The following is a 24,739-nucleotide window of genomic DNA, read 5'->3' on the forward strand; positions in this document are numbered from 1 at the left end:
ATCATCTCCACACTGCTTTCCTGTGGGTAGAAACAAAAAATGTGCCCACAGTTGAATGGCAGGAGGTAGTATTTTGTACAGATGGACCCAAACAATGCTAGAGGGTCTCTGGTGAACACCACGACTTACCTCAGAGGAGATCACTTACTAATTTAATTGCTTTATGGCCTCTCAGATGAGGTTTTATGTGGATTTTTTCCTTTAGTCAGTGTATTTTCCTTTATCAATAGCTAGAAACCTAAATTAGCTTGCTATTGTGTGTGTGTGTGTTTTTTTTTTTTTTTTTTTACTGTTGATGTATAATCCAGCTCAAAGCTTTCTAATTTGTAGACTATGTATGTTTGAATTCAATTTAAATCCAAATAAAGATTTCTGTGTGCAGTGAAGTTATATTAGAAAGCTTGGGTAATTTGAACAAGAGAAAACATAAAATTTACCTGAAATTCTATCGTAAATATTACAGATTTAAGGCATTTAGTCTATATTACAGAATCATTCTCAAAACATCAAATCCAGAAACCTTCAGAAGTTTATAATTTGTAAATTAGAGACAATTAGAAACACAATTAGAAACAAAAAAAGAGAAACAAATGATTTATTATTTTGATTTTTGTTTAAGTATACACATTTCTCAAAAACAAGAAAAATAATTGTATACTATACTTTGTCTAATCATTAGACATTAGTCAGTTCATTAGACATACAAATGTAGCCAAGATTTTAAGATGGCGAGCCAACTCACTGTTGCACAGTACCCCTAGTGAAGGAAACCACATCTTAAAAGGTACTGATCCGCCAAGTGTTGCAATGGCTTTTTGAGCAGCGAGCTTGTTATGTTTGAACAACAGCAGTGGACCCACCCATTCCTCAATACGGTCCCTAACCTTCATCAAATTCAAAATCTGAAGAAACTAACAGGTGAAAGGTTCAGCTGTTTGCTGGCTACTGTGAAAGCATCTCTCCCTTAAGAGATAATAGTGATCAATGCCCACACCTCAGCTCTCTTTGCTCTGTGCAGGCACTTGAGGTCCTTAAACCCAGGGTCAAGTGCTGTGGAAATCTTTATATTCTGCTTGTTTTGTTCTCCTCTCTTCCCATGTCAGTGCTGAAGGTCTGCTTGAACTTGAGTATGTAGGCGGGTCATTCTCTGAAGTTTTCTTCACCTGAGACAATAGTCCACTTTACCCCCTCATGATACAGACTTCTCTCCTCCATGGAGTTCAATAAAATATCTGCTATTCAAAATCAATTAAACTGCAAGAAAACTATTCACATTTACATTAAGTCCTACACAAAAAGCAATAATGAACATCATTTAGATTTGTCACAGATTAGTAGGCAGAGGACTCACTCGCAGGACTCTGAAGTTTAGAGAGAAGGTGAGGGTTTATTTGCAATGTGACACCAAGTGAGAATATATACATATATACAGTGGAACAGATAACATGGGGCTCCAGGGAGTAGGGCGGGGTCCGAAGGGAAGGTCCAAGACGGGGGTACGCACACGCTCTTCTGCAACTTGATCCGTAACTCACTCCAAATGTCCACACCAAAAGCTCACGCTCACTCACACACATCCACAGAAATCCAGACGGCAGGGAAGACGGGCGGGGAGTCTAGAAGGCCTGTACACAGAGAAAAAACAATGTCAGGAGGAAACTCTAGGAGATCAAAGGAACACTTTCATAGGCTAGGCTACACTGACGCTAGGTAGTGTGACGATCCAGCGAGGAAGCAGCCTCTCTTGCCGTCTTACAGTTTTTCTCAAACGTTAAAACACAAAAGCCAATCCTGTAACCCAAATGACCAGTAGTCTAAACACATTTACTAAATGTAGCCACCATATTCCAGTACCATAAACACATGTCACATGAAGACACAATTCACAAAACACAACCCTCTGTACTCATAAATCTAAACACATTTTTCCTTGCTAAAACACATGTTGCAAAACAACTCTGCTCATATTCTCAAATGAAAGCCCATGTGATGCAAAATGCTTGCCACAGTCACCAATCTTTGAACACAGGGAACACACCTGGCGTCAGTCACTACACACAACGACTCAAAATTGAAGACACCTGTTGCTAATGATGTGACCCCACCTATAAAAGCATAGTTTGGTGAAGATGCCAAACAATCACAATGGATGAAGGCATTCGAGCGTGCGGAAGGAGAAGAGCTGCAGGCCAAAGAGGAGGAGGGGTTGAGATCAGAGGAGGAGGGGTTGAGATCAGAGGAGGAGGGGTTGAGATCAGAGGAGGAAGAGGTGAAGGCCTAAGAAGAAGAGGAGTTCGGAGTAGAGGAGGAAGAGAAGGAGGCCAACAAGAGAGAGAAGAAGGTCCAGGTGGGAGAAGAAGACAACCTCGCACCATCATAACAGATGATATGCGAGCAACAGTAATTGATCATGTCATTGGCCATGGCATGACAATGGCTGAAGCGGGACGAAGAGTACATCCAAACCTGAGTAGGTTCACCGTGGCCACCATTATCAAGGCATTTAGACAACACAACAGGTATAGTACGCTATTGCTTTCTTTGTCATACTAGTTTTACAGGCCTGTGAAAGTGGTCTGTTACTTTACATGTAGTTTTACATATAAATCAGTCAATTGACAACACATGTTTCTTTCTTTAGAGCTGAAAGGATGCCACATAGAGGTGGGAGGGTTGCCATATTCACAGCGGCACAAGAAACCCTCATTGCAGATATGGTCCGTGAGAACAACTGCATTAGACTCCGAGAGATCAGAGACAAAGTCATTGCAGATAATGTAAACTTTGAGAACATTGATGCTGTCAGCGTGTCCACAATAGACAGAGTTCTCCGGCGCCAACAGATGAGGATGAAACAGGTCTACAGGGTTCCCTTTGAGCGCAACTCTGCGCGACACATAGAACAACGTTACGAGTATGTGCAAGTACGTATACATCCATGTCCACAGTACAGTTAGTGGACATACTGTGTTGCTTAGTGGCCTACATTACTTCTGGACAATACTGTGCTACCTGATTGACCGTTCTGAACACCTGTACGCTTTTCCATGTTCACAGAGGATAATGCAGTTGGACGCGATGGCCAGACCCCATGAGTACCTCTTCCTGGATGAGGCTGGCTTCAACCTCCAGAAACGAAGGCGAAGAGGCCGTAACATCATTGGCCAAAGAGCCATCACTGAGGTTCCTGGCCAACGGGGGGGGTTATATTACTCTTTGTGCAGCTATGGGTACGGAGGGGCTTGTCCACCGGCATGCTGTCCTTGGGTCTTACAACACCCAATGTCTCCTCACCTTCCTAGAGGAGCTAAAAGACATCCTCCTGGACCGTCAACAACACCATCCTAGGCTAGCACATCACATGTATGTGATCATTTGGGACAACGTCCGCTTCCACAAGACACACCAAATCAGAGAGTGGTTCACCACCAACAGTGACCACTTTTTAAACGTCTGTCTGCCACCCTACTCCCCTTTCCTGAACCCTATAGAGGAGTTCTCTCATCATGGAGATGGAAGGTGTATGACAGACAGCCATACACAAGAGAGAACCTCGTACGGGCAATGGAGCTGGCCTGTGCTGACATCCCAGTGGAGGCCTTCCAGGGATGGATTCGCCATTCCAGGGCGTTTTTCCCGCGGTGCCTAGCAAGGGACAATATAGCCTGTGATGTGGATGAGGTGATGTGGCCCAATGCAGCTCGGCGACATGATGCCGCACAGTGACTGTGTGTAATACTGTAAAAAGACTGTGTAGACAATAAAAAAGACTTCACACCCTGATCATGTTTCCGAGAGTACTGTTGTGTGCGATAGATTCTGTTTTTGCATTGAGTTGTGTTACAGTAGTGTACGTACATGCAGGATGTTTTTATAGATTTATAGTCTTCATGTGAAACTCACAAATCAAATGCCTAATCCTCTGCAGGGTTCTATGACGATCCGTTACTGTACAGTTTATAAAAATATGCATTGGCAGTTATGAACCAAAGAACCTTCTCACAAATTGAGCATTGTGTTTTCAATTGTTTTGCTGTAGTGTGTAATGCTGTGTATAGTGTTTACAGTTTTGACAGCTTCGAGCTGCTCTCTTGGTGTGGGAGTTTGAGTTTTGCAGTGGGAAGGTGTGGTTGTGTTTATGTAGCTTTAGAGAAGGGTGTTGTGTTTGGACATTGGGGGACCTGGTGGTAACGTTTGTGACATGCGTTTTAGCATTTGAGAAAAACTGTAAGTAGTCTGCCAGGATCAGTGTGAATGAGCCACAGGTGTGTGTTCAGGGCGGGTTCAGAGGCGGGGAATCAAGGTCCAGTTCCGCCCTGGTGGGAGAGGCTAAGACAAAAGATACACACGCCACGACCTCTCCAGATCTTGAGAACCATGACAAGATTTATGTGCAGATTGAATAAAGCAGTCATGACTGGTCTTTTTTTTTTTTTTTTTTTTTTTTTTTTTTTGTTTTCAACAAAAGAAAAAAAAAACATTGCCTTTTTTTTTTTTTTTTTTTTTTCCCCATTAGTACAGTTGCAGGTTATACTTGTTTTTTTTTTTTGTTTTTTTTTATCCAACTTGACCTGTCTGCATGATTTGACAAAGCTGATCATACAATTTTCTACCTCTCCAAGAAATAGAAAAGGTAGTTGGCCCAGGTGGAACGGAATTCATATGGCTCTCATTCTGCTTATTAAATAGAGTTGCTTTTGACATTTTTGCTTCATTAACTGACATGTGGAGCAACACACAGTTCTGTCCTTGGACATATTTTGTTTAGTAGATATCTATTGCCACTTGCCCCATGTGACCTGCATTTTTAAGAAAGTACCCTAACATTGCTATCCTGATGGCTGCCAGCTGCATGTCTCATTTACTCTGTGAATTCCTCCATTACTGCCATCAAGGACTAGATGACTTCCAATTTCTTGCAAATTAACTAAATACAAATAAAGTACTTTTTACTAATCATGATTATGTTTCTAACACTCTCACTCCCCATTTTGGCTAATTTAGGCAATTTGCGAGAAACCTGGGCATTATCTTTGATCAAACTCAATCTAAACAAGCATGTCAGGAGTCCTGCTATACTGATATTGGAAATATCTGTTTTATCCCAAACAAGTGCAAACCTAATCCATATCTATATATATAAGATTATTGCAAATCACTGTATACATGCTTAAATGATGCAGCAGTTTCTTGTCACTGTACAGTATGAAACCCATCAGCAAGGATTTGATGCAGGGAACACATTATTCCTGCTTCATATTCACTCCAGAATCCAGTTCAATAATTTAATTGCTCCATTTCACATCTAAAACCCATGAACAGCCTATTCCACACTCATGTCCTTCAGATTGTGGTGTTACAGGTTCTTACCATTTTAGCCTAACATTGTGGAAGAAACCTGCTCTCACTAATACACAATGAAACAACAGTTATGTCCATGTGTATGACTGCATAATGAATCCTGCTACTTTGTTACTTCAAGTATATTTTGATGTTAAAGAGTTTGTAATGTTATTTAGCTTTTAAGGCCTTTTACCCATGGGTCATACTTTTTTAGCAGTATCACAAAACATTTTTTCAATGCAAAACAATTAGCAGGATTTTGTGAAGCACCACTTTTCTTGTAATATTGTTGTATGAGGGCAAAGCGCTGCACTACAATTTATGGACTCCAAGACCTTAAAGTTCCTCCCCTGTGAAATAGAAAATGTTACTCTACACCTTTTCTCCTTTAGTATTCATGGATATATGATTTTGCAAATTATTACCAGCTTCTATAATCACCTCACTGATGCTCACCTACACTAAGGTACCCCCGCTGACATTTAAATCTGCTTTGCCTCCTAGTCGGTCAGAATGGTAATGTATGTTATGCATTGCTCTTAGAAACAAAACACCAATCAATATGATCAGTTTTCCGTTATAGGATATATGTTAGAAATGGGGGAAAAGGTTCAGTAGTAGGACATTAACTACTACTTCCACTGTCAAAGATGACACACATGAAGCATTTTGAATTTGCAACAGGAGTGATGGTGCAAAAATGTGTTTGTCCATTGCACTCTTCGGCCTACGTCAGAGCACAACAGCACCCTGGGGCATGACCTCAAAGTCGAAGCAGGGGACGTCACCCACCATTTGTTCTGAAGCAGATATATTTTCACTTGCACAGCAATTGAGTTTGGATCCAAAGCTTCTCTATAGGGCTGCACACTCTAATGGATGTCCTACAGTGGTTAACAAGCATAGAAAGAAGCATGAGGGGAGAAGCAGAGAAGCACATTCCTCCTTGAATAGCCCTCAGAAGCAAAATCATAGAAATGTATTCAGATACACTGTGTGGTAGCTCTTTGTCTTTGAGCCCACTGTTCTTGGCATTTTCACAGACCACTTCATGCAGTTGTACATGGAATACAATACTCTGAGAAGATGTAAGATATATTCCAATTCTAAGAATTATTAACTGGTTTCAAACTTTTCTACATTCTACAGACTGACTCACACATGCTGCTATTACTTCATGACCTATCCAGTTTTTATTCTCCAGCTTTATAATTCAAAGTACATATCTGAGATTTGATTAAATGTGGCAAATACAGAGAAGGTCAGTTAAATTAAGAAAAATCCCAAATAGGGTATGCTAAATACATTTATTCTGCCAGAGGCCAGGGGCTGGTGCCTTCTAAAAAATGTGGCACAGTGTTTACATTTTTTGCAAAGAATATTCAGAAAGACAAAGTATAAGGATGTTGTTGTTTTTTTTTTTTGAAAAAGAGAGCTGATTTACCTCCTTTACAAAAAAATAGTAGGGATCATCTGCCTCACTGTAAACACTTTAAACACAGAGTTTGTTTTTACTAACCCTTTAGTATGAAATATGAATGAAGATTCACTCTTAACAAGATCGTGCCAAATTAGACTTTTTTTTCCCTGTTTTTTATTTCCTCACTTGAAGGTAAAAAGTCTTGAAACGTGTGTGACCACTACATTATATGTGTACAAGGTGCAGAATGAATGCATGCTCTGGGATTTGCTTTCAGCAAAGTGAGTTTTGCAGGATTGCAGTCTCCCATTGAGTGCCTTTTGAATACGTCCCTGTTCAAAATGTTTTCCAACTATAAATCTCTGCTGAACTATTAAATTTAGTGTCCAGTGTCAGCAAAGGGAGGGTTCAGCCTTTAGAAATCAAAGAAAGAAAAAAAATATTTCCCTTGCAGCAGCATATTTCATAATTTATTTGATTATAGTCAAGCAAGCAAACACCCAACTATTTCTTTGCAAGCTCCTTTGACCCAACTATTTACCTCATATTTGTCTATCTGCATACAATGACTGTTTCACTGCTTCATCTGTTGCAGAACACAATCACTGATACGTTTCCTGTGTTGATGTAAGCAGCGCATATCAGCATTTCTGTTGATCTTTTCTCTGCAAGTTCTGTGAGTTCTTTTTGTCATAATAACATTATTAAATATGACTCATTGTTTTGGAATTGGCGGTCAACTAGTAGTCTAACTCAACCTGATCCTAATATAAATTATTAATATAAATGATGTTTATCATCATCCATAGCTGGACTGGCCATCGGGCATACCAGGCATTTGCCAGGTGAGCCGATGGTGATTTTTCGTTTTTATGGGCCGATGTTTTTTTTCTTCTTTTTTTTTTTTTCGTAACGGTATAAAAACTGAAAGGTGGTGGATTGGCCAGATGCTGGCAGATGTGTAAAAATAACTCAGTTGTTTGGTGGTGGCTATTGCGGAGCTTCCACAGATTCAGTAACATTAGCAAGTGGTGGAGGCCAGCAGGTGAGGCCGGTCCGAGTATCAGGGGAACTGAACTTCAGGTGAGAAGTTATGACCTGCAGTCTATCTGGGTCAGATATAAACCAAGTTTAGGTGTAGTTTATTTTCGTTGTGCTGACTTTTTACAGTCAGTTACAATAACTTGTACTGTATACTAGCTAGCATGACAGAGTTTCTATACAGCTGGGTGGGTGCTATGATGTTATTGATGGTGAACTTTATTTTATTCATAAGGTTAATTATTAGAGTTGCCAACTGTCCCGTAAAAAATGGAATGGTCTGGTATTCAGAGAAAATATTATGTGTTTCATATTGACCTGAAAAGGAACGCGATTTGTCCCGTACTTCAGCTAGAATGAAAAAGACACAAAGCTGGAGTTATTCTGTGTCTTTATGCTGCACAAATGTTTCTTCTTCTCTCATTCTCTCCCCCTCCCTCCCCTGTTGTTATTTCAATCATGAAACTGATCAATGATCAGCTGATCGGCTTTTCTGTCCCAAGTCCTGTCTTTCTTGTTTGTTTATTGCTCACTTTGCGCCAGAAAGAAGAAAGCAGCGGATGTGACATTAAACAACAGCAGCACGTTTAAGCTTGATCAGCTGTTGTTAGAATTTATTTAATATTAATTTCTAGTATCAGCTGATGTTTGCTGGAGCCACAGCTGTAAAAGCTGCTGGTCATGATATCGGTTTGGATATGTGGTGAGAGGGAAACATGAAGATGAAACCAGGAGATGTCCTTACTGAATCATCAGAGCTGAACAGATGATGGAGTAATAGGGTTACCTTTTAGGTGACATGAATGAGTTGAAGGGAAGTTATGAACTGTTTCTGAGAAATAACACCAGGATCCTTTTTTACGCTGACAGCTGGTAACTGTGCAGGGGCGGGTCTAGCAAAATTTTGCCAGGGGGCCAGGTAGGGCATTAACAGGGAAAGGAGGGCACAAAGAAATACTTTTTTTTCCTTATTCTCATTTAAAATGTCTCGCTTTCAACATAATAATTATCTGAATCTTACAACAAATGAATTCATGTGATGTAAAGAAATCCATTATTGTACATAGTAATTTTTTTCAGGGTCCCATCATAATTTCCTCAGAAAATAAGTACTGTATATGATGCCAGTATTTTCCCACGTTTTCTAGATTCTGTACCAGTACTGTGTAAAATGCCATCAAAAAGTCAGTTAAGTTTTATTCTTTCTCACCTGTCTTTCTGTCTCCTTTCACTTTTTAAAGGTTGCCATGTTAGAAAAAATATTTTGCCCTGCCATGCTGTTTATTGATGTGGTAAATGAATAGTTTATGAAAATATCTTTAAATCTGTCATTTATTATTTTTAATATTCGGTAATGATCATGTCTCACCTCTAGTCTTCTCTGTCTTAATTTCAGGTTTCCTCCATGTGTTGTAGATAGTTCAGGAGGTTAACTCGACCAAGCAGTCTTTGGGTTTCGGCTAAGTATTGTTTAGAATACCAGAATAGGGAGGATGATGTAGTTTTAAGTTTATTAGATACATATACCAACAAGACGGTGTACATCACTGTCACAACAGCGTTTATTTTCATTCAAAGACTTTTTCCTGTAATACCTGGTGGGCCGGTCTCTAGTCAAAATGCCCGGGCCAGCCCTGTCATCATCGTATCAATCCTGTGACGACACATGGTGGTGGCATTAGAATGCCATTTTAATGTTCAACTTTAACAGTTCACACAAAGCAAACTCATAAGCAATGATGAATTTTTGGACAAATCAAGAGTTTCATTGACTCGTCAAGCAAAAATCCCAGAAACCTTCACATAACTCTAGATCACCTGCAGAAAGAATGGGATAAACTCTCCTAATTCATGTGTCCAAAGACTGCTGAGACTACTGAGAGATGTGCACCTACTAAAAATAACATTTTACAGTGAAATAATGCACTTAAAAGAAGTACACTGACATAACTCAGCTCTGGTTTGTAACTGTAAGTGGCCAACTAAACAATCCAGCTTGGCCAAGTGAATTTCTTTGCAGTGTGAAAACTCCTGAGGAGCCAGGACATGCGATTTTAACTTATCACTTTTTGGGCAAGGAAGCATGGTGTTGTGAGGCTGTAAGAATTGATCAGATCATGAGAGTGAATATACAAATTTTTCTGTACCTGCAGACTGAATCATCATAAGTTTTAAAGCATTCTTAGTGATGAAGATAGGATCCAAGGCCTTGCAAAAAAAAAACCCACTGGTTTACGTGATAAAGCTAAGGAGAGATGTAAACACATTTCTCTGAGTTGAAGCAGTAATGACAGGAGACTGACAGTCGAACAAGTGAGATATATTGAAATTGAACATATTTTTCTTGACACCTCAAGCTGTTCCCCATCTGTTTTCTGAATGGATGGTTCATTAAATTTGAGCATTTCCAGAATGTACGTGTACTTTACACTAAAAGCAAAGGAAAAAAATTTTGGCTGTATTTTTATAGGCTATCATGGGATGATTTTACTGCTTCAGCTCCTCTGACATCTAAAATAAACACCAGGCCATTGTCATGATTGGAGTTTTATACCTCCAAGAATATAATATGTCAAAGAAGAAATATTATTAATGCCGTACAATCCGGGAAGAACATACATTCTATCTATTAGAAGGAAAGGAAGCACTGGTCCAGACTCTGTATGTAGGCCACCCTGCATACTTATTTTAATTCCACGCTAATGCCGTATTGTCACATTGTGTCATTCTAAAGGAATGAAAAGGCTCTGTGTCTGACATTAATACTCAATTTCTGACAGCTGCTTCTAAAGCAGTTAAGCCAAACTGATGCCTTTAATGTCCCTTTTATAATAAAAAGGAAAAGCTTTGAATTTATTTAAGCAGCACTGCATTCAATGCATATTGTTGTCTGGGAAGGAAACGTGCCATGTCATGTGTTCACTGATAAATTTTGGCTATAATTGATTATGATTACATGATAATAACTAATATAATTATCAAAAGTTAATTTCACGAGTATTTCAACAATGGCTAATTTTGCCATTCTGCCTCTGTACACCACCACACTTTTTAAACAAGTCAATCAAGATTTGATTGAAGTGCAGATTTTGAGTTTTAAAGTCACAGTAAGTATAAATATACACTGATTAGTGTGTAACTATTACCTTCAAACAAATTGATTCATTCTCATGAACTTAGAAAAATACACAATACCCAGTTTATTAAAGCTGACATATCGCAACACCATCTTGTTTTACATATGTGGCTAGAGACCAGTACTATATGTAGTACACCTTATAAGTTACTTTTAATTCAATTCAATCCCAAATAGTTTTTTCAAACTATATATGACCATTTAATGTTTGTGTGGGTATATTTTTATAATGTCTTTCTTCTACTCCACCACTGCTGCATCACATTCTCCTCAGGTCAAGCATCATCTAACACACAAAAACCTGCTTAAACAGGATATTTATTCCCAATAAAGTCGCATTTACTTATGGCAGCAGATTACATTAGGATTAGTTTTAATACTTGAATGCAGTCAATGACTGCCTAACATCTATGACCCATGCACATGGACTCATAAGCCCATGAACCTTTGACGTGCTCTGCTAGACCATTACTGCAGTTCCTCCTTACCACCTTCATGCTCTGTCTCCGCAGTCTGATGTGTGATGTGTGGAGGGTCCGGGCTGCGAGGATTATGGCAGTGGTGACTTTTCCCAGAAGAAGCTGGGACCCTGTTTACTAGAAGGTTTTAAAATCTCTGTACTTTTAGGTGACAGAAGGAGACATGTGGCCTGGTCAAAACACAGAGAGCTGCACTCTAAAAGATCTTTAAACATAGTAAACATACCTTGTGTGCCACAGACTGCTCACAAACACGAGGGGACAAGTAATACCTCTAAAACACTTAAGTTGGCTTTATTAAACGTTAGATCTTTAGCTGGGAAAACATTTTTAATTAATGATTTAATCACTGAGCACAGCCTTGATTTTATGTTTTTAACTGAAACTTGGTTGGACCAAATTAATAGTGGAGCTGTTCTCATCGAGACGACCCCTCCTAACTACAGTTTTATCAGTGAGGCCAGGGTGAGCAGGAGAGGAGGAGGGGTTGCTGTCTTATTTAATGAATCATTTCAATGTAAGCAGCTATCTCCTGGAAGTTTTCAGTCTTTTGAATATGTGGCTTTACAGCTGAAGGCCCCATCCAAAGTTGTGTTTCTTAGTGTTTACAGGCCTCCCAAATACTGCACAGACTTTTTTAATGACCTCAGTGAACTGCTCTCTGTGATCGGTGTTGATTTCGACTGTGTAATTATTGTTGGGGATTTTAACATCCATGACGACAACCCTCAGGACAAAGGGACTAAAGACCTGACTAACACTCTGGGCAACTTTGGGCTGACTCAGCATGTAACAGAGGCCACACTCTTGACCTACTGATCTCCAAGGGCCTGAGCATTTCAAACATTACTGTGTCTGATGTGGGCCTGTCTGATCATTACTGTGTTTTCTTTGAAAGTAAAATCTCAGCCCACACAAATATATCAACAGCAGTGATCACAAAACGGTGTATAACTGAATACAGTAGTGAGATCTTTAACCAGGTCTTCCCATTAACACCTGACCTGTCCAGAGGTTCAGTCAATGAGCTCATCAATAGCTTCAATGCAAAAATGTTAAATGTAATGGACACTATTGCTCCCATTAAGGTGAAGGTTATCTCTCGAAGGAAGAAGTCTCCATGGAGAAACTCCACACTAGTGAAAAATGAAAAAAGAGAGTGTAGGAAAGCTGAGCGCAGATGGAGAAAAACAAACCTCCAGGTTCATTATGACATCTATAAAGAGAAACTTCACAATTATAATTTACAACTGAGGAGTGCAAGGAGGTCCTACTTCTCTGACATCATCACCAAAAACAGCCATAATGCTCGGGTCTTATTTTCTACAGTTGACAGGCTAACAGACCCTCCTGTGCCAGTGGCAGCTGAACTTCATTCAACCATGGCCTGCAATGACTTTGCCAAATTCTTCACAGAAAAAATCCAAAAGATTAGACAAGCAATTGGTACATCAACAGCAGATCCAGACTATGTACTATGTCCACCGAAAAACTGTTTAAACACCATAAAACAGTTTCACCCTATCAACAGCAAAGACCTGGAGGACATCTTAGGTCAACTGAACTCCTCCTCTTGCTGTTTAGATGTCCTGCCAACAAGTTTCTTCAAAAAGGTCTCAAAGACTTTAGAGTCAGACCTGTTACAGATCGTCAACTTTTCTTTAATGTCAGGTGTGTTTCCGGAACCATTAAAAACTGCTGTAATAAAACCTATACTGAAAAAGGACAATCTTGACAAGACACAAATGAACAACTACAGACCGATCTCAAATCTCCCATTTTTAAGTAAGATCATTGAAAAAGCAGTTTCTCAACAGCTCAATTACTTTTTAAAACAGAATAACTGCTATGATGCCTTCCAGTCAGGTTTTAGACAGAACCACAGCACTGAAACTGCTCTGACCAAAGTGTTCAATGACATATTTCTGAACACAGACAGTGGAAAAATGTCAGTCTTAGTTTTACTGGATCTCAGTGCAGCATTTGATACAGTTGACCACAACATGTTACTCAAACGACTGGAGAACTGGGCAGGTCTTTCAGGAACTGTACTAAACTGGTTCAAAACATACTTAGAAAACAGGAAATACTTTGTATCAATAGGTAACTTCACATCTGAGCAGACAAGTATCACATGTGGAGTTCCCCAAGGTTCCATCTCGGGACCCCTTCTGTTTAACATTTACATGCTCCCACTGGCACAGATTATAAAGAACAACAAAATAAACTATCACAGCTATGCAGATGACACACAAATATATATCACAATGTCACCAGGAGACCGAGGCCCTGTACAGGCTCTTGGTAAATGCATTGAGGAAATTAATGACTGGTTGTGCCACAATTTTCTCCAGCTAAACAAAAACAAAACTGAAGTAATAGTCTTTGGCGCCAAAGAAAAACGATTACAGGTCACCAGAGAACTTCAATCTATACACCTAAAAACCACAAACCAGGCGAGAAATTTGGGTGTAGTGATGGATGCAGACCTAAACTTAGAAAAACACATTAAGACAATAACAAAATCAGCTTACTATCACCTCAAGAATATATCAAGGATAAAAGATCTGATGTCTCAACAGGACCTGGAAAAACTAGTCCATGCATTCATCTTTAGCAGGCTTGATTACTGTAACAGCATCTTTACAGGTCTACCTAAAAAAATCAGTCAGACAACTACAGCTCACTCAGAACTCTGCTGCTCGAGTCCTCACTAAGACCAAAAAAGTGGACCACATCAGTCCAGTTCTGAGGTCTTTACGCTGGCTGCCTGTCCGTCAGAGGATAGACTTTAAAGTTCTGATGCTGGTCTATAAAGCTCTGAATGGTTTAGGACCAAAATACATCAGTGACCTCCTGACCCAGTATGAACCTTCCAGGTCCCTCAGGTCATCTGGATCCGGTCTTTTATCAGTTCCCAGAGTCAGAACCAGACACGGAGAAGCTGCATTCAGCTTTTATGCTCCATATATCTGGAACAAACTCCCAGAAAGCCTCAGATCAGCTGAAACACTCAGTTTATTTAAATCCAGGTTGAAGACTCACCTGTTCTCAGCTGCATTTGAATAAAGCACCAAATCCACACTTTTAAGCTTAAATTTCAAAACGTACATTTTAACTACTGATTTTATCTATTGTTCTGATTTTATCTGTTTTGATTTTATATACTGTTTTGTTTGTTTGTTTGTTAATTAGTTAGTTTGTTTGTCTGCTTGTTTTAATCAATTTTAAATCATGCTTTTTATTTGTTTTTGTTTCTAATGTCTCTGTAAAGCACTTTGAATCACCTTGTTGTTGAATTGTGCTATACAAATAAACTTGCCTTGCCTAAACTTGCCTTGCCTTATAGCTGCTTTAGTTTGTGGGTCTCTCTATCTTCATTTTGTCTTCAGTAACTAAAAAACATGCACATTTAGATTACAGGGTAATTAAAAGACCCACTGAAGAATATAGTATTTTGGGCACCAGTATATTGACTGTTGATTGTGTATTTTTCAATTCAATTCAATTCAATTTTATTTATATAGCGCCAAATCACAACAACAGTTGCCTCAAGGCACTTTATATTGTAAGGTAGACCCTACAATAATACATACAGAGAAAAACCCAACAGTCATATGACCCCCTATGAGCAAGCACTTTGGCAACAGTGGGAAGGAAAAACTCCCTTTTAACAGGAAGAAACCTCCAGCAGAACCAGGCTCAGGGGAGGGGCGGCCATCTGCTCTGACTGGTTGGGGTGAGAGAAGGAAGAAAGGATAAAACTATACTTCAACAATGATATGCCTACCTCCTTAAAAATGTTCTTGTCTTGGCTAGATGTTATTTTCCTAAAAGTATTTAAAGCCTTTTGTTGTTGCTGAGCTAGCTTTTTTTTAAGAACGCTGAAAGTCTGCACTGATTTCAAACCCACTGTGGTAATGTACAGTGTCAAAATTAAAAATGACATTGTCCAAATATGTATGTACCTAACTGTAAAATCATTACAAATATTGATATGGTCAGAATGGTAAAAAAGGTTGAAAACACACAATTTCTCTACACTTTGTTACTATATGACATATATGATTATATGACAAGTTACTTTATGACATTTTTGAGTTTCGTAATACAAACTAATAATCAAGCTACATAGTTTAGCTAGGAATACATCCTCTTAAAACACTAACTAATGTACAAGAGGAGCGAAATTAGAAACTGAAAGTAACCACAAAACATGATAAAATAAATTAACAGTGAATATCTTAGACTTGGATAAAGCAAGATAAGGTGTGTTACTTATTGAGTGAATAATTTAAAATATATACATGACAATAAAATGTACAGTATTGGAAGCAATCAGCCACAAGCTTTGAAAATAATAATACAGCTGCAAAATATTTTATTGAAAGGATGCAAAAGGGGCACAAAACACAGTCAGAGGTGAGCCCAGTCCATTTATTCCAGCATTTATTTTCTTTCTTCATAACCACCTTTATTTATTTTACTGGCATGTTTAAATTTCAATAAAACATTCCATAGAGATAAAATGTGTGAAAATCCAATAGCACGAACAGAAAGACATCTTTACGAATATAAGCAGTGTTTATAGAGTGTTTCTCGCACTGTATGTGTGTTTATCAGTGTTTACCACAGCTACACACTCTATTTGTATTACCTGCTGCCGCCAAAAGATTCAGTAATAGATGTCTCTCTCATCTCAAGAGCACCTTTGTTGTACTCCTCAGACCACGTTTATAGTGCTATAATTTGCATACATCACTAAGACAGATGAGAGAATAAATAGTTCCTTACAGCTGGGTATTATTTCGGCCTAATCGGGGTGTTAACTGTTTGGTCTTTTACTCTATACTGTGTCTCCTGCTGATAATAAAATACACAGTTAGGCCAAATTGCTGAGTTTAGCTATTTATTTTTTAATATAAGAATCCACCTATTCCAGTATTGATCGTAATTTTAGTGTTTTCACACTAGTGTTTTCTGATTTTTTTTACTTCAGTGTGACTGAAAACAAAATATGGCACTGGGAAAATAAGAGTTTACACATAATCCTCTAATTTAATAAATTCACCATTCCATGTTTGCATTAACATAAATATAAATATACACATTCTCTGTACTTATGAGTTCTTGTAATGTCACAACATGCATTAAGTTGCCATAAAACATATAGTTTCCTGCCTGCATCCTTTTATATGCTTTCCATGATGTGGTGTGATAACCTCGGTCAAGACACCTGACAGAAACATAGTCCAGACAACAACAGTAACTGTGGGGGCTTCATTAGTGTGCATCCGGTGGCATTTGGTAGGCTCAGAGCTGAGCCTAGGATGACCCATATTCCTACCCCCTTATCTCTGATTGCTGCACTGTGGCAGGGGCTTGATTAAGTGTTTTCAGCCACTGTGCTGCTGCTCTTGAAGTGTGGTGGGAAAAGTGAAGGCAAGCATTTGACTTTCAAATGAGCCTGGCGGAGCTAAACTTGGAAGCCACATATAGGGGGACTATTCCTGAGCACTGGAGACAAAGAAAAATGATGGGGAAGTTTAAAGGAGCAACACAAACAAAGGATAAAGGTGTAAGACAAGACAACAACCACGAGTGAGAGCCACGTTACTGTGTCGAGAAACTTTTGTGTTGTGATTGAACGCATGCAAGTGGAAGCCTCGCTTTGTAAAGTGAAGGTATTGCAGGAGAAAGGATTGTGGGGGGGTGCACTGAATCCATTTCAATGTAATATGTGTCATTCAGCCTTCTGCCAAGGCACTGTGCTATTTGTGGCCAGAACGGAGAGGGAAAGTTAATGATTGCTCATAATGATTGTCAAAGCCAGAACAGCAGTTAAGGTGTTTTAAGTGACAGTGGTGATAATATGAGAATTCACACACTAACAGATTTCAGAACTTGCACAGCTATTGTCAGGAGTTCTGTCACAGATTAGTTTTAAGAAGGTGCAAATTGCCTCCAGTGTTGATACAAACTTAGAACCTAAAAGAGTGAGAGGCAATCATTAGATCCCAGTTTAAAACATGCTGGGGATATTAATATTCGTGAATAGTACCATTTTAAAGTTTCTCACTGTTAAGAGTTATTTTGACTGTGTTAAGTGTTAATTGCTGCATACATGGTGTAATCACACTACTAAGAGCAGGGTAATAGTGGTGGTGAGGTCACAGAGGAAGTCAAGTTTACCTGGGACTGCCACAGCAGATGGACATATTAAATATGATTTTTATACTGGATGCCCTTCGTGATCAACCGTGCCAGGGACTCGTGTCTCCCCCTTGTCCTGCTTTTTGTGTATGATGCTGATGTGTTAACCACTATTCTATGAAAGAAAATATACAGTAAATGTATGCTAGAATCTCTGGGATTAGGACCTAGTATCTTGATTTTTGTTCATGTAACTCAATAGTACTTACACCAAAGCTTTAATTTTTGTAAGTCAGGGCTGCTGACCTTGGACACTTCTCTAATTATTTGTATTCTCAAGTTCACTACAATAAAATGGCCCAAAATTGTAATTTATTACAAAGAATTTATTCATTACAGAGATTACAAAGAATTCCAAATTTCTTTATCTAATCACAAATGAGTTTCTAATTTCTGGATAGAGATTGGCAGTAGCTCCTCCAGGATAAAAGCACTAGACCTAGGTGAGCTTAGCCACTAACCTGCTTGCACTCAAGTAATCAACCTGCAAACAATCTCACTCCTAAACATGCATGCACATTTAGTTTCCTTCCTTGTCAATAAAATCCCAACATTTACACTAAAACTTCATTAAGGTTTAAAAAGGCCATATAGCATTAAAAAGATACCAAGGTTTTCAGCCTATGTTCATGTTCACCCAAGAAGGAAAAGGAGCACTGTGGCATGTTCAATGACCAACAAACAGTTGTAAATGTCATGCACCAGCGAAAAACCTGGGTTACGTTTACTTTCAGCATTTCCAAGTTTCTCTGTGTGTTGATATTCTAAGGTTTTATTTCTCATCTAGTTCTGTTCTTGGTTTCAGTTTAGATCGTATTTCTTGAGCCCCTCATGTCTGGTCTAGTTCTGTCTCTGTGTTTTGCCTTCCGTCCTTCTGTGTCAAGTTAGTAGTAATTCCTCAGTGTTTAGTTCTTTGTTCTGGTTCGCCTTGATTTTCTCTCTGTATTCATGGTTTCTTCTTTAAGCCTTCTTTGTTTTACTTTTTGGATTCTGTTCTCGGAAAAGATTGTTTGTATTCCATCCCTCGTTTTGGTTAACATGCTTCTCTGTTCTCATGGCTGGTCTAGTTTTCATTTGCCTGTGATTTTGTTTTAACTAACTTACAGTTTTATTGTGCTAGTCCTCATCCTGTGTTTAGTTTTGCTTCTTTTGTATTGTTTCCCTTGGTTGTTGTCATCTGCGCTCCCACCTGTTTCCCATTCTCTCATGAGTATTTATTGTCTGTGTCACCCTCTGTTTATTGTCATGTCTTGGAGTCATAGCTGTGTGCGCCATGCTCTGTGTTTCCTTGTTCCCTAGAACTGTATTTTCCCTAGTAGCATTTTTACAGTGGTTTGTTTTTGAATTTGTTGAACAGTCAGCAATAAAGGCTTTTTTCCATTCCACTTCCGAGTCCTGAGTTCTGTATTTTGAGCACACCCTGCCCCTTACACACTGACTAATAATTTAGTTAAATAACTAGGAGAATAGTGGTGGCGCTAACTGTGTTATTTCAAGCTTTCTATCATTTTTAAATATAAATATTTAGTGTAGTATTGCTGTGAGCAACAAAAATCTCACATGATGAGCTATTGCTACATGTTCCAAATAAGGTAGGCAAATATGCCCCGCACTGATGTTATTATCATACCCTACATGTATACTATACTAATACTATTTATTTCTACTACTACTTTCAGGCAATTGGTTGCATATTGGATGATAAAGAATCTAATAAAACTTCAGCTTCAAACAGCTGAAGCTTCAAATTCAAACATGTGGTTAACATGGGCCTTATTTTCAGCCCAAACCTCTTTTCTTAAAGCTCACCACACAGAGAGTGAAAATTAAAAGTCTAAAAACCTCTTGAATGCCACTCTTTTGGTTTGGTCTTCAGCAACAATCCTTAAACTGAAAATAGATTTATTTATTTATTTCTTTACTTTACTCATCTCTGTCTCATACCACCATCTCTCTGGGAGAATTTTTTTTTCAGTTGCATTGTGTTCATTTTTTATAAAATGAGTTTAAAAAAAGACTGGCAGTAGAAAATGAACTTGCAAGTAAAAGCAACAGGACATTTTTTTTTCAGTCAAACCCAATAATGCAAAGTGACAAGCGCACAAAGCAGCAACACTGAGTGCCACCACCTGGTTGGCTCTCATGCATTTGCATATCACCCAAATGTCGCATCTACTTCAAATTTGCCACTCTGAGTGATGGAGTGTTGTGTACTATTGAGATGTATAGTTACAGCTGTACAGCAAACCAGTCGCAAAAGCAGTGGTGGGTACAACCTAAACCTAAACTGAAATTACGTTAGCTCTCCAATGTTGTTGTTTCAGTGGCTGCATATTTAGGTAAATTTTATGCTTTAAATAAGGGGTTGACTTTTTAAAACCGCTAATAATAAATGCTATTGAAGGAGTGTTCATTTTACACTTAAGATGTAACAGCTGTCGTAATTACAAGTGAAAAATCACAGCTGTAACTGAATCCTAATCATGGATCTCAACAGATCTGCTCCGTGTCACAGACGTTAGTGTGTGGAACACCTGTACAGATGAAATGAAGAAAAGTTCATCAATACAAAAATTCACACAATTGTTTAAAAATAATAAATTGCATGAATATAGGAAATCTTCTTCTAAGTGACTCAGAGTTGTCTCATCGTGCTCTATTGAATGGTATATGGTAAATGGCCTGCATTTGTATAGCGCTTTTCTAGTCCTTAAGGACCCCAAAGCGCTTTACACTACATTCAGTCATTCACCCATTCACACACTGGCGATAGCAAGCTACATTGTAGCCACAGCTGCCCTGGGGCGCACTGACAGAGGCGAGGCTGCCGGACACAGGTGCCACCGGGCCCTCTGACCACCACCAGTAGGCAAACATGGGGTTAGTATCTTGCCCAAGGATATTTGGCATGCAGCCAGGAGGCAGCCTGGGATCGAACCACCGACCTTCTGATTAGTGGCTGACCTGCTATTGAAGCCTTGTCCTAATTTTTATAGATCAAGGCAAGAGTGCCCTAAGCTTTAAGTGTTCATTAAGTTGTTTGTCATATAGATATAAAAAAAGCTCACAGATTAAGCGGGTGTTAACCACAGGGTTTTTCATTTATGTAAAAATGTAGTTTGTTGTTGTTTACATGCTAAAAATCGTTTTATTTGTGTATGTTCATGTGTTGTATATGAGTGTAGACTTGTGTATAGTTAAACATGTATGGATCATATAATGTCGAATTCTGAATATGGATTTTTAAGTAATGAAATTTGAAATAAGGGAGTAGGAACAGGAAAAGTGTAAACTTCATCCTACTCTTTTTCGAGCACACATATTTTGTAGACATAGATATATACATGAAAAGTTTTGTTTTTCTTTTTTCTCTTGTTATTTCAGTTATATTTGCATGTCTGAAATAAAATTCTACCCATCCATCTAACCATCTACCCATCTAACTATCCAAAGTTTTCACTTCACTTTGTGAACTTTCTTCACTGTGTTCCTCTAAACTACATTATGAATAAATTTTCCAAAATGTATGAAAGCAAAAAAAGGGGAAAAAGTGGAAAAATGGTTCCAGAGAGAATACTACTAAAGGATATACTTTTTTTTTTTTATTCTTGTAGCTCTCAAACAGAAGTAATTCCTTTAGGTAAGGTAGGATTTACAGTCAAATGTTCTGAGCTTCCAAATCAGATGGTTTAAATTTAAAAATGACAAAAAAATCATTTTGGCAGCTCAAGAGTTTATTCTAAAGTTCCTCTTTGTTTTTCAGCACCAAAGACATCATAAAGGTAAAGAACTAGGAAATGGGTAGCATGGAAGCAAACCTTAACTCCTTCAGACAATGGAAAACTTGGAAAGAGAAAATATGCCAACACAATGTGAAAACAAACTTTCAGCAAAACCAAACTAACAAACAAAAAGCCTTGCAAACATACTTTTAAACAGTCTTTAGAAAATACGATGGATGCCACTTTGGTTTTCTTGGTTGACACAGTCCCGATTTATCTGCAAATACAAAATGTACTGCCTGTTAAAATACATTAATTACAAAGTCATGCCACTTGTCACTAACAATTTGACATTGCATGTCCATGTACACAAACACATGGTCACACAATGTCATGTTGTATTAAAGCGGGCTGAATAATAACAGGAAAGAAAAAAATCATGACTTCCAAAAGTGCAGCTTAGCAAACTTGGAAAGGTCCATTAGCAGTGTTTACCAAACTGAGATGCAACCATGACTTATGCTGACTTAAAAAACTGTTCTGTGACACAAGCAATTAAAAAAAACAGAAAACAACCCTTCAAGTAAAAAGGTCCAGTAAATCAGACGTCCAGCCATACTTGATGCCCAAAGCTCAGGGCTAAACTTCAGAGAGATAACCAGCTGAGCTATCTAGCAGCTTTGATGATACTGTGAAATTTCTCTCCAGTGAAGACTTACTGAAGCGCCACTTGGATTTAAACCCTGAACGTCTGAGTTAAAATTCTGTTTTAACAGTTAGACTGTATCTTTGGAAGAAAATGCACCTCAAGCTGAGATCCAAAACTAACGTTTTACACAACCTACATCACTGTGATAGTTACAAGGAAGCAGGGAGCTCCAATGCCATTTCATTGATAAGTTATGATTGTTAAAAAATTTAAGGTTCAGAATTACAACTGGACTTGAACCGCAATCTTCAAGTTAGACACCATAAAGCATAACTTTAGTTAGGCAAACTATCCATCAGCTTTGATGAAGGTGTGAATTTCCTGCAGATCGGCCATTAAATATGAAGTTTGCAGTTGGTGAAGTTCCTTCAACCAAAAAAACTGGGGCAAAAATCCTCTAAGATGCATAAAAAAATAAACCTGTAAAAAGTATAATAAAATCCAGAGAGAAGATCGCTCAAATTCATATTTTTATTTCTGAAAGTTCTCACACAGAAATAATTCTCGCAGCACAAATTGTATCAAAAAGCATATATATATTTTTTTCAATGTTCCAAATCAGACTGAGCTTCGAGAGCTCTCACATTTGTCTGAAATGTGAGCACTGATTCTGAAATTTCTATTAGTGCTGAAGATGGTACTGACTATGAAAGATGAGATAAAGCAGATCCCTGTAGATCCCTGCTGTTTAGAAACATTCGTGGAAGAGTTTGTACAACATGTAGAAACACAATAATTCACCGTGAAAAAAAATGAAGAAACTATTTTCTCTCTTTTTTTCATTTTTAATCTTGTGTTTTGCACATCATGGAAAAAACAATGTTCATTTACCACATGTTAATTTAAAAAAGAAAAAAGAAAGACCAGTTTCAAGATAGCATGTTGTTTGAAGATTGTGACAATACTTCATTAGATGCAATGTGTTATTTATAGTTAAGCTAAAATTAAAGCTCTGAATACTTTCCTCTCCTATTTTGTACTTGTTCTTTATGGTGCTTTCATGTATATGTTGTCATAAAACAGTTTGATTTTATGCAGAAATAAGCATGTTAAAGCCTGGTGTAAAGTCACTTTCCTGAACTCGACCTTTGGATCCAAATAGAGTATTTTTATTAGAATTATCTGAAAAATAAGACATCTTATTCTACAGTCAAAAACATCTGCGTTCCAGTTGTATGTCTTAACACAGGGTAAATGGCCTGTATTTGTATAGCACTTTACTTAGTCCCTATGGACCCCAAAGCACTTTACACTACATTCAGTCATCCACCCATTCACACACATATTCACACACTGGTGATGGCAAGCTACATTGTAGCCACAGCTGCACCTGTATAATGCTAACACTGAAGCTTCAAAATGCACTAATACAGATGGTTACATCACTGTGACTAAGTACATATTTCATGCATAGTTTGAAAGAAAGACTGATGTGCTTTCCTGAGGCTCTGAGAGATTCTGCATACAATAAAACCATCAATTTCCCAGTGTGAATGTTTTTCATTAACTTCAAGGAAATCTTAGATTCTCTTCACTGTACTGTTCCTTCTCATGTGCTTATTTTTCTCTCATTTAGCATTATGATTTGACCTGATAACTGCAAAATTACTTTTCCAAGATTAAAATTCCAATAAAGCTTACTGTAGCAGTTGTGAAAGAAAACTTGCGAAAGAATATTAGTACATATGTGGCATCATTGTATACAGTATTTATTACAGTAACATTTCACCCTATTGGACAATTTGAGGGCTTACAGATATGTATTCCCCCTTTTTGAATTATGCCTGAAATATGAAGCACACTTCAGTGTAAATACCTCCCCCCCTATTCATCACAGAAAAAAATAAAATCAAATGATTTTTTCCAGATCTGGTGGTGAAACTGAGCCCTTAAACCTGATATCTGACGCTTTGACACTCATCGCTGCACCTGGCAGGCGAGCTCTTAACCTTGAGTCATTACACTCGTTCACCGTGTCAGATGAGCTCCAGCTAACAGCCCAGGGAGGTGATTTGGTGCATGCATACAGGCCACAGAGCGAAATGACTGAGGCACTAGAGATGAAGTGCATGCTCAAATCTCCAGCCAGTATCCCAGTGAGAAACAGGGCCAATTTCCTCCAAGAGCGCTTGTCTCCTCTGCCAAGTGTCATGCGTAAGGATGAGACAACTCCAGGACTGCCCGAGATGTCTGATGAGCCAGGATGTGAGAATGAGGAAACTAGTAAACATTACTAGTTTCCTCAGAATGTGCGATGTTCTCAAAACAACACCAAAAACAACCCTGCACATGCAACTCACAGTTCCAAAGGAGTCACCTCCATCCATCCAACAGTGTTTGTGTTCATGTGAGTTTTTGACAGACTTTAGAGAGTCATTCAGATCTATTAGCAATAAATAAGACATGTCGATTACATTTAGCCATAGCACAAGGAAGAAAATGTGTTATACCCACAGTAGAGTAAGAGGATCAAGAAAGAGTCATCACAGCAATCACTAATAGCTGTATGCTCAAGGTTAAGGGACACTTTGAATTGATGGATAAGGTATCTCCATCATTTTTCTGTGAGGTTTACGCTAAAGTGGATCTGATTCTTGTCAGAATGAAGACATAACCTAGTGAATTATAATACTGATTCATCTTTTTTTCTTTTTTTTTTTTTTTACAGGCTGTGAC

The 24,739-nt window shown here is 38.4% G+C and overlaps 1 protein-coding gene across 1 annotated transcript; it reads left to right on the forward strand.

Moving 5' to 3' along the window:
• The first annotated feature begins 1,677 nt into the window (after nucleotides 1-1,677).
• LOC146365610 (uncharacterized) lies at nucleotides 1,678-24,300 on the forward strand. Its single transcript, XM_084915561.1, has 4 exons — nucleotides 1,678-2,519; nucleotides 2,642-2,924; nucleotides 3,058-3,230; nucleotides 23,931-24,300. Exons 1-4 carry the CDS (start codon nucleotides 2,146-2,148, stop codon nucleotides 24,298-24,300), a joined length of 1,200 nt encoding a protein of 399 aa, XP_084771687.1. The 5' UTR covers nucleotides 1,678-2,145.
• Nucleotides 24,301-24,739: the final 439 nt, after the last annotated feature.

The sequence above is a fragment of the Perissodus microlepis genome, chromosome 19, assembly GCF_051167445.1.
Source record: "Perissodus microlepis isolate ML-2025 ecotype Zambia chromosome 19, ASM5116744v1, whole genome shotgun sequence".
Lineage (NCBI taxonomy): Eukaryota > Metazoa > Chordata > Actinopteri > Cichliformes > Cichlidae > Perissodus > Perissodus microlepis.

Bases quoted from the DNA above. Each gene is read 5' to 3' on its own strand.
- LOC146365610 (XM_084915561.1), top strand. From the start codon at position 2,146: ATGGATGAAGGCATTCGAGCGTGCGGAAGGAGAAGAGCTGCAGGCCAA. The intron at 2,925-3,057 runs GTACGTATACAT...CCATGTTCACAG, and splicing joins AACGTTACGAGTATGTGCAA to AGGATAATGCAGTTGGACGC. The intron at 3,231-23,930 runs GTACGGAGGGGC...GATTTTTTCCAG, and splicing joins TACTCTTTGTGCAGCTATGG to ATCTGGTGGTGAAACTGAGC.